The 11,512-nt window shown below is 44.8% G+C and overlaps 4 protein-coding genes and 1 long non-coding RNA gene across 10 annotated transcripts in view; 1 reads left to right on the top strand and 4 right to left on the bottom strand.

Annotated features, from left to right (window-relative positions):
* Nucleotides 1-1,031, bottom strand: part of LOC103460352 (ubiquitin-conjugating enzyme E2C) — a 4,898-nt gene extending 3,867 nt beyond the window's left edge. Inside the window, exon 1 of one of the 4 annotated variants that reach the window (XM_008402465.2) lies at nucleotides 860-1,031. The gene's annotated coding sequence lies outside the window, so the exon portion shown is untranslated. The remainder of the gene's footprint in view (nucleotides 1-859) is intronic. The other 3 variants (XM_008402467.2, XM_017303272.1, XM_008402464.2) reach the window with 3 other exon arrangements.
* A 310-nt stretch (nucleotides 1,032-1,341) lies between these two features.
* Nucleotides 1,342-2,101, bottom strand: LOC108165950 (uncharacterized). The gene is made up of 2 exons (XR_001776271.1): nucleotides 2,007-2,101; nucleotides 1,342-1,899 (listed from the first exon to the last, which is right to left on the bottom strand). It is a non-coding gene; the product is annotated as an uncharacterized LOC108165950 (long non-coding RNA).
* Nucleotides 2,102-2,189: 88 nt separating this feature from the next.
* Nucleotides 2,190-3,908, top strand: polr2j (RNA polymerase II subunit J). Its single transcript, XM_008402463.2, has 3 exons — nucleotides 2,190-2,437; nucleotides 3,567-3,675; nucleotides 3,762-3,908. Exons 1-3 carry the CDS (start codon nucleotides 2,295-2,297, stop codon nucleotides 3,861-3,863), a joined length of 354 nt encoding a protein of 117 aa, XP_008400685.1. The 5' UTR covers nucleotides 2,190-2,294; the 3' UTR covers nucleotides 3,864-3,908.
* A 383-nt stretch (nucleotides 3,909-4,291) lies between these two features.
* LOC103460350 (deoxynucleotidyltransferase terminal-interacting protein 1) lies at nucleotides 4,292-8,848 on the bottom strand. 2 transcript variants are annotated; one of them, XM_008402462.2, is made up of 13 exons: nucleotides 8,245-8,848; nucleotides 6,865-6,935; nucleotides 6,674-6,770; nucleotides 6,500-6,598; nucleotides 6,364-6,423; nucleotides 6,230-6,286; nucleotides 5,827-5,882; nucleotides 5,707-5,749; nucleotides 5,507-5,565; nucleotides 5,322-5,382; nucleotides 5,174-5,245; nucleotides 5,029-5,084; nucleotides 4,292-4,622 (listed from the first exon to the last, which is right to left on the bottom strand). In XM_008402462.2, exons 1-13 carry the CDS (start codon nucleotides 8,317-8,319, stop codon nucleotides 4,514-4,516), a joined length of 915 nt encoding a protein of 304 aa, XP_008400684.1. In that variant the 5' UTR covers nucleotides 8,320-8,848; the 3' UTR covers nucleotides 4,292-4,513. The 2 variants fall into 2 exon arrangements, with proteins under 2 accessions (XP_008400684.1, XP_017158757.1); XM_017303268.1 differs by having other exon boundaries at nucleotides 6,865-6,932.
* An 87-nt stretch (nucleotides 8,849-8,935) lies between these two features.
* Nucleotides 8,936-11,512, bottom strand: part of pcif1 (phosphorylated CTD interacting factor 1) — a 21,688-nt gene continuing 19,111 nt past the window's right edge. For both annotated transcript variants that reach the window (XM_008402460.2, XM_008402461.2), the window contains exon 16: nucleotides 8,936-10,704. In XM_008402460.2, coding sequence (XP_008400682.1) covers nucleotides 10,395-10,704 — 310 coding nt within the window. In that variant the 3' untranslated portion in view covers nucleotides 8,936-10,394. The remainder of the gene's footprint in view (nucleotides 10,705-11,512) is intronic.

Raw genomic sequence — 11,512 nt, 5'->3', positions numbered from 1 at the left:
ATATTTGTGGGGAATAAAGAAGGGATGCATATTGTGGCAGGCTCAAAATCTATATTGCCAAAACATGCATCCCTGTGCTAATTGGGGGAAATAAAGAGTTGAAATGATTTAATCTCTTCTACGTAATTACACTTGTTCTCTGAGCTAATGCTATAAGTTTCATATCAACAAGACGGATGCAAATATTTTCAGGCTCATAAATTAAGTTGCATTTCCTCCTACATTAACAGACTAGAACTGAAGCATGATATAAAATGTTCTACATAATGGGTCTCTGTTGTGATGCTTTTGAGCTATTATGATATCAAAAGACAAAGCAGAGAATTTCAAACCATTTGCGGAGAATGTTTACAACAGACACGGACTGAAAAAAAGTTCGACTCATTGTGTCAATAAAAGTGTAAAAACCGTATTTATTTCAAATAATTTGCGAAATAAAACCCACCGTATTAGGGATTACATGGTTAGGAAACGTGATAATGTTACAAATATCTTAAAAATTTCCTCTTCGGTCATATTTTTATCCGTTTCCTCGTCAATATGCGAGAGCTTAGAGCGATGCGCGCTCCCGCGACAGGGGATGCAAATTTGGGCAGGGGGGCTTTTCTGGGCATAACACCGGGCCGAACTCTGAAACCCGGTCAAAGCTACCGGACAGAGCCCGGACCTGCCCCGGCCCCTGGTACCTGCGGGCTCCGGGTCAGAACCCTGACCAATCCGTTAGCTACATGCTAACAGCCGTTACCCTGTCCGTCTCCCCAGACCGGAGTAAACAAACCAATAAACAAACATCCAAACAGCACGTGACCCCAGCAGGTAAACGCGTCAGCTGGTTGACCCGTCCACATCAGAGACTCACCTGGTATCGGTTCGGTGTCAGCTCACTTTCAGTCCAGAAGCAGCTGCTGCCGGTTCGGAGTATAAACTGAACTTTCTCCCGCCCCTCAGTTTAAACCGACTTTCCTTCGGCAACAGCCAATCAGCGTCCGACTTTCAAACCCAAATAATCCAAAACGCACCAATGAGACAGCTGGTTATTAAAGAAGTCGGTTTGGAAATTAAACCGGAAACTCCGTAAATTACGATTTTAGTTTGACGTCACATACAAGGAGTTTTAACAAAATCTTCAAAATTTAATAGAAACTCCGAAAGAAAACAAATATTCCAATTATTTTTTGTTTTCCAGTGTCAATAAGTCAATTTTCGTAAATGAATTGGAAAAAAGCTAAATATGATCTGAAATGTCAGAATATTAAATTACTTTGATATTAAACAATAAATAAATCTGCTGAGGTTTATTCACACTCTTATCATTAAAGAACAAAAATATACAAAACAAACTTAAATGTAGTGGTTTATTATAGTCTGTTAAGCATTGAAAAGGGAAGTTATAGCCAATACAGATTAGATTACAAAAGTATAGAAACAATGTGGACTCAGGTTGTCTACAGACTGCTAAAAATGTGGATTTTGATAAAGTTATCTAAATGTGAAGGAAAAGGTGTTTGGAAATAAATAATAGAAAATTAGGTGGATAATAAGGTAAAAACAAGACATTTATGTGGAATACAAAATACAGTTGATGTTACAAGAATTGGTGGAATAATAGGATGGAGGACATAATTATAAGCAGAATAAGAAGTAAAAGGCACTCTTTTTAAAATGGGGAAACATCGAAATTGCTGCAAAAATTACAGAACATGTTTTTATTAGTTGCAGAAAAATATTTGGGCCTGATATTGACCGTTGAAAGGTTGAAATTGGGAACTCGAGTTTGTAAATGTGGTTGAATAATGGCTTAGGTCTTTGAGCCTTTAAGAGAATCTGAGGAAAGAAAACGTAATTTTTGTTTTCAAGAAGAGACAGTAAAACATGTTTAGTTGTTCTGTTCCAAATATTCTGTTGAGAGAAGAGAATTAATATGTAGATTACAATACAATAAATTACAGTTAAATATACAAGATATTTTAGACACAATTTATACTTCTGAATAATTTATTCTTTACCTTAAACACCTTAAGAAGACGAAATTGAAAGGATATTTTTTTTGGGTGGTATAATGCACATGTAGCGTCCCGGTCCACACGCCACTCCAGTAGATGGCGGTAATGCACATCAATACGTTGCTGCCAACCGCCATGAAAAGAAGAAGAAGAAAATGAATGGAAGTAAAATCCAGTAGATGGCGCTAGTGCAACAAGCTGTAGGTAAACACTAAAGAAGAGGAAGAAACGCAGTCGAGCGGAAGTGTTTCTGAGCGGTACTTCTGATCCACGTTCGGTTCGGACGGAAAGATGAACGCTCCTCCAGCTTTCGAGTCATTTCTGCTGTTTGAGGGAGAGAAGAAGATCAGCATCAGCAAAGACACGAAGGTTCCCAACGCTTGTTTGTTCACGCTGAACAAGGAGGACCACACGCTGGGCAACATCATCCGAGCGTGAGACCAACTCACACACAACACCGACAGACCCGGTCCAGACAGAACCACACAGCAGACAGACCCGGTCCAGACAGAACCACACGGCAGACAGACCCGGTCCAAACGGAACCACACAGCAGACAGACCCGGTCCAAACAGAACCACACAGCAGACAGACCCGGTCCAAACAGACCCGGTCCAAACAGAACCACACAGCAGACAGACCCGGTCCAAACAGACCCGGTCCAAACAGAACCACACAGCAGACAGACCCGTCCAAACAGACCCGGTCCAAACAGAACCACACAGCAGGCAGACAGACCCGGTCCATTTAGAACCACACAGTAGACAGACCCGGTCCAAACGGAACCACACAGCAGACAGACAGACCCGGTCCAAACAGAACCACACAGCAGACAGACCCGGTCCAAACAGAACCACACAGCAGACAGACCCGGTCCAAACGGAACCACACAGCAGACAGACCCGGTCCAAACGGAACCGAGAAAAATGTAGATTTAACCTGAAAATGATGAAAGATGAAAAAGTTTAATCCAGATTTCATGTTCAGATTAATCTGGTTTAATGGCAGACATCTTGAATTAAAACTGACATTTTGTACCAGGAGGAATGTAATTAAATTTAAATATAATGTTTCATATCGTCTAAATATAATTAGAAATATCAATTCGCTAATACTTCTAGTCATAAATCAGTTTGATATCTGGAATGATTGTAAATCCTGAGCTTTAAGTTTGATGCTCCAGGTTGTTGGCATCACAGCTGATAACAGGAATCAGTAAATAAAAATCCTTCATTTGTCCAAACAGGAAACTAAATATTATAACTCAGATTCACCAAGTGATGCTGTGAAGGATCTCCAGTAGCAGTCAGTCTTGCAATCTCTAAAAGGGCCTCTGACTGAAAACTGTTGCTGTGTAACAAAGTCAAACTGCTAGCAGCTCCATGACATCAGCTGCTAATCCACCTCCTTTGCTTTTGCTGCTCTTCAGTTTTCATTCACTTTTGTTACCTGAATGCAAACAAACCAGAGGCCCAGCAGGGAGGCTGTCCTGGTGACCAGGTGTGTGTGTGTGTGTGTGTGTGTGTGTGTGTGTGTGTGTGTGTGTGTGTGTGTGTGTTCCAGTCAGCTGCTGAAGGATCCTCAGGTTCTGTTCGCCGGTTATAAAGTTCCTCACCCCTTGGAGCATAAGATCGTCATCCGGGTCCAGACCACACCTGACTACAGTCCCCAGGTAACTTGCATGCGCACGCCAGCTAAGATGCATCCCTGCTGACAGGAAGTGGTGTCTAACAGGAAGTGATGTCGTGTCCTCCCCAGGAAGCGTTCACCAATGCCATCACAGACTTGATCAGTGAGCTGTCGCTGCTGGAGGAACGCTTCCGGGTCGCCATTAAAGACAAGCAGGAAGGAATCGAGTGACCCCGCCCACTCTGGTGTTTTTTCTAATAAAGATGTGATGTCATATCCTGTTGGTTGAGTTTCATGTCTGCTAGAACCAAAGGTCAGCTGATCACAGCTGAGGCAGCAGAACATTGTCTACAAAACAGTTTTTTTTCAGCAGAGAAAACAAACATCTAATAAAAATAATGGTGTAACCTGAAATTAGTTAGGGACTTTTATTTTTGCGGGCCCACTTCCTGCGTTGCCCCAAACTCTGCTAGCTTATTTAAAGCCTCACCTCCTGCTGTCTTCCACACAAACTGATCCAAATCTTTGAACTTACAGCCTGGAACGTCTCAGCTGATGGTGGCCGAGTACGCCCCTCTGTCTGAGAGGGTCAGGAGGTCCAGTTGGATCAGATCCTCATCTGGATCTGAAGATGGCGAGCTAGAAAAAGGACTCTGGACTTCATGATTTTGGAATTAATTTATTCTGAGTCAATAATCTCGTCTCTCTTCGTGCTGCTGTAATTATCTGGTTTTATTCAAATCACTCAACAACACAGATACACCAAACCTAAAAGCCCTGCCTCCTGTTTTCATTCACACAGTCCTGTGATGCTGCGGTCAGCCGGGCCCATAACTGTTACAGAGGGGTCACATGATCAGAGCCTCGGGGTCAGGTGACCTTCAGGGCTCGTTGTCCCTCTGAGCCTCCATGGCGCGCTGCATCTTCTCCACCATCCAGGGAGGAACGCCAAACGGCTTCAGCTCATCCATCCGCACGTCCGGACAGTCCCTGGAAAACACGCGGGTTACCATGGAAACCATGTGCTTTTTAAAGGTTTGAGAATTTTGTTCCTGCTCAACAATAAACTAAGAAAATGGTCCATTTCTTTTTTGCAGGAAAGGAATATGAACCAATTGAAAAATACTTTATTGACCTCAAAAGGATCAAAAATCAGGAACAACATGAAACTGAAGGTTGAAACAGGAGAAGAAGAACAGGCTCCTCCCACCATCCCAGTCTGGTTCTGATCCAGTTCAATGAGCTGTGGGTCAGAACCGTCAGAGTCGGGATGCTGTAAGGTTCTGGTCCAGAGTGCATCAGTTCGGCTGACTCAGCCTGAATCCGTTTGTCCAGGTTTCATCTGGCCCGACCCGAATGCACACGGCCGGTTCTGAAGAACAGAACCAGAACTCACCTGTACTCATCGCTGCGGGACAGATCCAGGATGTCCTCCTCAATCAGAAGGTAGGCCTGAAAAGAAACGAGTCAGAATCAGAGACCAGAGGTTCTGCAGAACCGCCAACAGAACCAGAATGTTCTGGTGGTACCAGAGTTCTCACCATTTTGCCCCCTGTGGCCCTCATGTGGTGCCGTTCTGCCAGCCACTGCTTGTCCTTGGCGTCAGCGGCGTACTGAAACACACAGCGCCCCCCGCAGGTCAGCAGCACGCCTGCACTCAGAGGTCATGTGACAGGAAGCCGGACTCACCTTGAACAGGTCGGAGTGTTTGATGTAGATCCGCCCTCTGGTTCCGCCCATCCCCAGCGCCCTGCGATGACATCACAGCAGCCAATCACTCACTTCCTGTTCAGCTACTCAACAAAGTTGATCAAAGCCGATCTCATGACATCACCATGACATCACGCCCGTTTCTGATTGGTTCGGTGACTCACTTGTTGGCTCTGGAGCCCAGAACGAACATGCTGCCGTCGTTGAGTCTGGATGGATCCCACTGAAACACACACAGGTCAACTTCCTCACAGGTGATTTCCATTAGCAGTGGCTCCTCCCTTCAGCCTGACCACTAGGTGGCAGTAACCAGCCAACAGCACACCTTCAAAGCTCACCTGTCAGAGTTTAAGAACAGACTCACCTTTGGCCCCTCCCTCTTCACAGGCTCCGCCTTCGGCTTCACTCTGAGGAGAAAAACTCAAACCAATGAGGTGCTGCGGTCTGCCTGGACGCTGATGATGTCACCTGGTCAGGTACTCACAGAGGGTAGCTGGCGGAACGGTCCGAGGAGACGACCGGACCTGGACGACTTTTCCTCTGAGGACAGAGACGGACCAATCACACGAAGGCAACAGTAAACAACCTCACCTGATTCGGCGTTTAGCCAACCAAGAAAAAAATTAGCACGTACCCACAAAGGGCACAATAAAGCTAGTAGCTAACATGGCCACCTCACAAAGCTAGGGTTAGGGTTAGGGTAGCTGTTAGCTACCCAGCTTACATAGCCTAGCCAGCAAGCTAGCTAACATAGCCTAGCCAGCAAGCTAGCTAACATAGCCTAGCCAGCAAGCTAGCTAACATAGCCTAGCCAGCAAGCTAGCTAACATAGCCTAGTCCTACGTCAAACATGAAGATGTTCAGGCCACACCTGGCTAACACGCTACCTTCTTAGGTAGAATATTTCCTCTGATCACAAAGTCTTCATCAGCTGCTCTGGATCTCTGCAGCACAAACAGAACCGGGTCAGAACCAAGTTGGGTCACAGCCTGCTCTGATTGGTCAGTCAGAGGGCGTGTACCTTCATCGTGACTTCTGATCCTGTTCTTTTCCCCTCCACCTCTGGAAACAGCTGTTTGGCCTGGTGATGACATTACAGAACCAGGTGAGTGTGGGTAGAGTGGGCTGCTATGGGAGGAAACAGGAAGTGACCTCACATGTTCCAGAACGTTCCTGCAGGCCTCCCGGATCAGCTGGTCCGTCTGGACGTCTTTGCCGACGTTCTCCTTCACATTCTCCGCCGCCTTCTCAAAGAACTGCAACACAGACGCACCTGGTCAGACTCCACACCTGCCCGCGCGTGGCCCCATCCCTACGGTGTGACCTCTGACCTTCTGGTACTTTCTGAAAACCGCCATGATGTCATCGTTGAAGCTGGGCTGAAGTACGGCCCTCAGTAGGTCCATGGACACCTGGGGATCCGTGTAGCTGCTCACAGGTGGAACACAGGACGGGATAAGACTGGACCGGGTCAGAACTGGACTCATCGGAACCAGCAGAACCACAGTCCAGCCGCACTCACCTGACTGCAGTGTGTGAGCGCCGTCCTCGTCTCTGGACGTGTCGATGTTTGATCATCAGGTTCCACGGCTTCTAGTTGATGAAGAACAGGCCGTTCAGTGTCTCCATCATCATCATCATCATCATCATCATCATCATCGTCATCATCATTATAAACAAGGTCCTAATAAAATAGGTAACATATATTTTTTATTTCATATTAAACTGGTATTTCCTACTAAATAAAATTGAATCTGCCAGAGGTATGAATAATTTTGAGCTACTAAATTTAGATTCCCATCCTCAGTTTCTGACCAGAGAAAATGTTCTGGTGGTCCAGAAGAGAATCGGTTCTGTTGATCTGAAACTGTAATTAAACTTTAAATGAAGCTCAAAGTTTCCTCTGATCGGTTTGGAAGCAAGTTAATGAACGTATTAGATAAATATTTCATTCCGTTTTAAAAGTTTATCAAAACCAAAACAGAATTTACAACAGTGAAGTTCTGAACTTGCAACAAAATTCTGATAAATATAATATAGAATCAATAATCTGAAACAAAAATATGGAAGCCCGTTTCCACAACTCTGGTAAAAAAACATAAAATAAATGATCATTATTTTTGATAGTGTCTCAAAATAATGAGACGATGAAGATCCAGGATGAAGATCCAGGATGAAGACCACCCCCCCCTCCTCCCACCCTTACAATTTACAACTTAGATGAAAACGGAAGTTAACTTAATCTGACGTTTCAAGATCAAAAAGTGGTAAAAAAATATATATATATTTTTTCAAAAACCTCCCGTCAACACACCAGACATTTTCAAAAAATCATTAAAAAACAAATTAATGGGAGGGTCCAACAGTTACCAAAGTAATCAAAACAATTCCAAATGTATAAATTACAGATTTTGGTTCTAAACTAACTTGCATATATTCTGTTTAAAGAATAAAAATAAAATGCTAGAAATTTAAATTCACAAAATTTAACATAAATGGCAACAACACATACCGATAGATAGATCTTGATGGTATTTCATTATTTAGAGACAGTATTTTGAAATGATTTATTTTTACCGGTGGCAGAAATAGGCTTCCATACAAAAACCTAAAATAACATTTGTTTCATTATAGTTTGGTTTGCTTAAAGTAAAAGAATAAAATTTTAAGTAAATACGTCAATTACCAAAGATGAAAAAAACCTATAAAAACAAAACAAAATGAAATAAAACCGAAAATTATAGGAAACTAAAAACAGAGTAACTTAATCAAAGAATATTTGCTATATTTACTATTTTAAGCTAAAATCGGGGCTGCTGTTAGCCGCAGCTAGCTGCCCCGTTAGCCGCAGCTAGCTGCCCCGTTAGCCGCAGCTAGCTGCCTCTTCCTCCGGGATTCTTACCGGGTTCTGGTCCAGATGTTCCGCTCCGACCTGCTCCAGCCACTCCCGGCCTCCCTCGCTGCGATGAGCTCCCATGCTGGACCCGCTCCGAAGTTCTGCTGCGGTTCGTTTCGGTGAAGTCAGCTCCGGGTTGAATCGCGTTAGCTCGGTTAGGCTAACGGTGGCTACAGCAGCAGAGACCGACGGAACTTAACGTGGTTCGGGTACAGATTCGGCCCTCTGACTGGACGCGAGGTTAAAAGTTTGTTTAATCTGCTGCTGATCAATAATCGATCCTAAGTTTGATGTTTACTTCCAGGAAGTTACACCATCATTTCCGTCTAAGTGAAGCTGGTAAATTTCCGGCCAGTTATGTCAAAATAGAAGCTCCAGGTTCCGGCTCCAGTTTTCAAAATAAAAGCTCATTATGGGACCGGGGGGCGGTTTGTACAGAACTCTATTATTTAACTGGGTTTAGATATACAACCGAACCGGGTCGGACTAAGGTGAACTTTAACTTCCGGGTTCATCGTGGACATTCAGTTATATCTTATCCCCCTTATGGGGCCTAAAGCCTGGCCCCATAAGGGGCAGTGGTGTTTGAGTCACGGGTCAGATAAATGAAAAACTGACGGAAGTCCTCGAGAAGATAGAAAGATGTGTGTGTGTGTGTGTGTGTGTGTGTGCAGAAGGACGAGGTGACTGGTCGTACTGGGCTTGATATATTTTTACTAGGAGAGAAGCTGCAGGTTTTCTGCAGGCAGTACGAAGGACAGAATGAATTTACACTGAAGCTGGAAGGACCCCGGAGGAGACCACCGAGTCCAGGTCTGAACTTCCTCCAGCGGGTTCATGCAGAGCAGGAGGAGCCCAGCTGTCATACGCGGCTCTACTGTACATCATAAACACTTTGGTTCGGTTAAAACACACAAACACATTTCATCTCTTTAAAAAGGTTAAATTAGACCAAATAAAAAACTGATCAACAGCAAAACACCAACAGACCTCAGATCAGTCCGGCTGTACACTATCTACACACAGACAGGCGCCTGATAGGTCCACCACCAGCCAATCAGAGAGCACTCAGTGGGAGGAGTCAACTGTTTTCCTATTAAAGATGGACACACCCAGACAAAACCGGTTAAAACCAGATAAAACTGGTTCTATCCAGATTAATCCAGACTAACCCAGACCTGTTCAGACTGGATCCATCTAGATTAAATCAGAATACACTGGATCTAACAAACATGAACCAGATTAGATTAGGTCCAACCAAATCAAACTAGATCAGACTGGATCTAACCAGATTGTAATGGATCAAAGAAATCAAAGCAGACAAAAATAAAAAGATGAATTGAACCACAACAAAGTTCACTTGATTAAACTGGATTAAACCACATTAATCTGGTTATATCCCGTCCCAACAGAACCCTAATCCCTTCATACCAGATTTATCTGGCCTAATCCTGTACATACTGGATGTACCACATGAACCAGATTAGATTAGGCCCAAACAAATCAAACTAGATCAGACCAGACCTAACAAGAATGTAATGAATCAAAGAAATCAAAACAGATTAAATTTAAAAAACTGAACCAAACTAGATGAGAGAGGTCACCAGATTAAACTGGATTAATTTGGTTTAATCCACACCAGATTAATCTGGTTTAATCCAAATTAATCTGGTGTGAATTAAACTGGGTCAGACTAAAGCTCACCTTAACAGCTTGTATTTTTTAATCTCGTGTGAATTACAGAACTGGATTGGGACTGAAAGATCGTTTCCATGACTACTCGTCACAGTACCAGGATTACCTGATGCCCCGCCCCCTCTGCTGCCGAGGCCCCGCCCCCTGCTATAGGGCCTGGGTCTCAGACATGATAGCTGCCATAACAACAAATCAGGGGACGCCCCTCAGGTGGATTTTACTGCTGGAACTCTGAAGCAGTTCAGACGCCGACGTCATTCAGCTTCAGGTGAGCTTCAACCAATCAGAGCAGCCAACAGACTAACGAGACGTAGTGAAGTTTAAATGAGGCTCCGCCCCCTGATGGCGGTGGTAGATTACTGATAAGAGGTGAGGATGTGCTACAGGTGCTGGTGAGGGACTGGTGATGTTCGTAAACACACATTTACATTAGGGGCGTGGCCTGCAGTGGCCACGCCCCTCTACATCGCAGTGAGCTTGTCCTGAGGGCTGCTACTGCTGCTGCTGCCGTTGTTGTTGCTGTCATGGCTGCCAGGTGATATCGACGCGCTCTGTGTCCTATCAGAGGCCTTAGGGGCGGAGTCTCTGTCTCCAGGGGCAGACTGGGCGGGGCCAGGGGACGACAGGGAGGAAGTGCGGGACAGAGAGGGGCGGTACGCTGCCGTCAGCTCCGCCAGACGTTCCGGAGTCGGAGCCCACTTCCCGAAGCCAGCATCGTTCTGGAGGAAGAGCACAGCGGTGCCGTGGACGGCCCGGTAGTACATGTCGTCCCTGGAAACAGAACCGGGTCAGAACACGCTTCCCGAAGAACAGAAACGAAAGAGGCAGGGACAGCGTAGTCCAAAAGTATTCATACCCCACAAGGTTCAAAACCAGTCAAGTCACCATAATGCTAATCTTTAGGCCAGGACTTTGACTGGACTGTTACAGAACCAGCTACTTCCAGACAGCAAAACATGTTGGTTAACCTAACAAATAACAAAATAGATTTTACAAATTGAATTTTTTCTTTTTAATGTTTGGACATGGATATTATTTTGTTTCATCATTCAGATTGATGCCAGGGCGGCCATGTTGTTGGACAAGCGTGTGCCAGGGCGGCCATGTTGTTGGACAAGCGTGTTCTGTTGATTCAGACTTTAAACTCAGGTCAACTCTGTGACCGTCAGGGCCGGGCTTCGATTTTTTATTTTTAATTACGAGGATAACGTTGTAATATTAGGAGAATAAAGTCATAATTTTGTGAGAACTCCAATACAAAGTAAATCATCTTTTAACAGCGTTTCTCCACCTGGTCCTCATGTTTCTCCACCTGGTCCTCATGTTTCTCCACCTGGTCCTCATGTTTCTCCTCCCTGGTCCTCATGTTTCTCCACCTGGTCCTCATGTTTCTCCACACTGGTCCTCATGTTTCTCCACCTGGTCCTCGTGTTTCTCCACCTGGTCCTCGTGTTTCTCCACCTCGTGTTTCTCCACCTGGTCCTCGTGTTTCTCCACCTCGTGTTTCTCCACCTCGAGTTTCTCCACCTCGAGTTTCTCCACCTGGTCCTCGTGTTTCTCCACCTGGTCCTCGTGTTTC

The sequence above is a fragment of the Poecilia reticulata genome, unplaced genomic scaffold (assembly GCF_000633615.1).
Source record: "Poecilia reticulata strain Guanapo unplaced genomic scaffold, Guppy_female_1.0+MT scaffold_233, whole genome shotgun sequence".
NCBI classification, from domain to species: domain Eukaryota; kingdom Metazoa; phylum Chordata; class Actinopteri; order Cyprinodontiformes; family Poeciliidae; genus Poecilia; species Poecilia reticulata.
This window is presented reverse-complemented; position numbering and strand designations above follow the sequence as displayed.

Coding starts and splice junctions, on each gene's coding strand:
- polr2j (XM_008402463.2), top strand. CDS start 2,295: ATGAACGCTCCTCCAGCTTTCGAGTCATTTCTGCTGTTTGAGGGAGAG. Junction 2,438..3,566: donor CTGGGCAACATCATCCGAGC/GTGAGACCAACT, acceptor TGTGTGTTCCAG/TCAGCTGCTGAAGGATCCTC. Junction 3,676..3,761: donor CACCTGACTACAGTCCCCAG/GTAACTTGCATG, acceptor TGTCCTCCCCAG/GAAGCGTTCACCAATGCCAT.
- LOC103460350 (XM_008402462.2), bottom strand. CDS start 8,319: ATGGGAGCTCATCGCAGCGAGGGAGGCCGGGAGTGGCTGGAGCAGGTC. Junction 5,750..5,826: donor CGTTCCGCCAGCTACCCTCT/GTGAGTACCTGA, acceptor TTTTCTCCTCAG/AGTGAAGCCGAAGGCGGAGC. Junction 5,566..5,706: donor TGAAGAGGGAGGGGCCAAAG/GTGAGTCTGTTC, acceptor TGTGTGTTTCAG/TGGGATCCATCCAGACTCAA.